The sequence below is a fragment of the Trichoderma citrinoviride genome (assembly GCF_003025115.1).
Source record: "Trichoderma citrinoviride strain TUCIM 6016 unplaced genomic scaffold BBK36scaffold_311, whole genome shotgun sequence".
Taxonomy (NCBI): Eukaryota; Fungi; Ascomycota; class Sordariomycetes; order Hypocreales; family Hypocreaceae; genus Trichoderma; species Trichoderma citrinoviride.
This window is the reverse complement of record NW_020195019.1, coordinates 1-1,487: the sequence shown is the minus strand read 5'-3', so window position 1 is coordinate 1,487 and position 1,487 is coordinate 1. Positions and strand designations below refer to the sequence as shown.

Genomic DNA, 1,487 nt, shown 5'->3' with positions numbered 1-1,487 from the left:
AATGGAACAGTCCACTAACAGCTTATTCCACAGCTTTATCCACGTCGCCGGCTGGTCTCAGCACTTTCCATCTTCAGCCAGATCCCTCAGCCATCTCCGGTCAATATCAACAGCTGCGAGCTCCATCGACGAGTCATCATCATCATACCGGCCTCGACCGCCGCCCAAGTCGCCGTCAGTCTCGCAACTGCCCATAATATCATTCGCGTCCAAGGCCGCCTCATACTTCCCCAGCCACGAGATGAGCACACTACCCGATCCCCGGATGAAGGCCGCCAACTCGGCGGGCAACGGGCAAAGGCCCTCGACTGCGCATCCGGATCTGATCAGCAGTGACGGCGATAACGCTTCTACCGTTTCTCAGCATCCCGGCCTCAGCGACGAAGTTGCGACGCTCAGCACAAAGCTCATCAACGCCATCAACCACCAGACCGCACTCGATGATACCCTGTCAGCAACCCGTCACGAGCTGGAGACATCGCACGAACGCATCCGCGATTTGGAGGCTCAACTTGCCGCCCAGCGCGAGATGATGGCGGGCGATGTCTGGATTCGCAGGTCGACGCTCGAAAACGAGCGCAAAGTCTGGCAGGCCGAGAAGAAGGCGATGCAACGGAAACTCGACGAAGAGACGACAAGCCGAATAGAGACAGAGAAGGAGAAGCGCAAAATCGAGCAGGAGCTGGAGAATCTGACCACTGCCCTCTTTGAGGAGGCAAACAAGATGGTCATTGCTGCTAAGGAGGACGCTCAGTTCCAGCATGATGTTCTGACCAAGAAGAATGATCAGCTCAAGGCACAGCTCGCCGATTCCGAGAGCCTTCTCAAGTCGCAACAGGAGCAGCTTTCCGAGCTCAAGCAGGTGCTCGAGACTATGGTCATGGAGCGCGATGACCAGACCAGCAACAACAACAACAACAACAATAACACGGCTCCCTCAAGCCCCGGCCTCGAATCAAAGGACGACTCTCACCTCGTTCTCGAGAAGCCGACGCCGTCCCCTTCGAGACACAACGCTGAATCGCAATCGACTCCGGCTCCCCCGACCAGCTTTACGCACCTCATCCAGCCCGTCTTGCGCACCGATATCGCAGAGTACGATGACTTCATCGCCCTTGCCCGCCTTTCCCATCAGCGCTCCGGAAGCCGTGTCTCTGCCGGCTCCATTGGCGGTTTCATTGGACTTGGTGGCTCAACCTCGAGCGCCCACCTTTCAAACGCCTCCGCCTCGTCGTTGAGCGCCTTCTCGAACCTCAACCAGAGCAGCAACTCCAGCACGCCGCAGTCCCCCAACGCTTCCGCGAACGTGACTGCCACCAGCGCTGCTTCAACGCCCTCGCCGATTCCTCAGCTCAAGGAGACACGCTTCTTCAAGCGCGTCCTGACCGAAGATGTCGAGCCCACTCTTCGTCTCGATGCTGCACCCGGACTGTCGTGGCTGGCTCGCCGCACCGTCCTATCGGCCGTGGCCGACGGCTCACTGGTGG

At 58.6% G+C, this 1,487-nt stretch overlaps 1 protein-coding gene across 1 annotated transcript; it reads left to right on the top strand.

The window, feature by feature from the left end:
- Position 1: 1 nt before the first annotated feature.
- Positions 2 to 1,487, top strand: BBK36DRAFT_1093698 (hypothetical protein; the record flags this gene model as incomplete). The annotated part of the gene is made up of 1 exon (XM_024889048.1): positions 2 to 1,487. A coding segment is annotated over one exon (1,486 nt), but the record flags the coding sequence as incomplete, so codon positions are not given.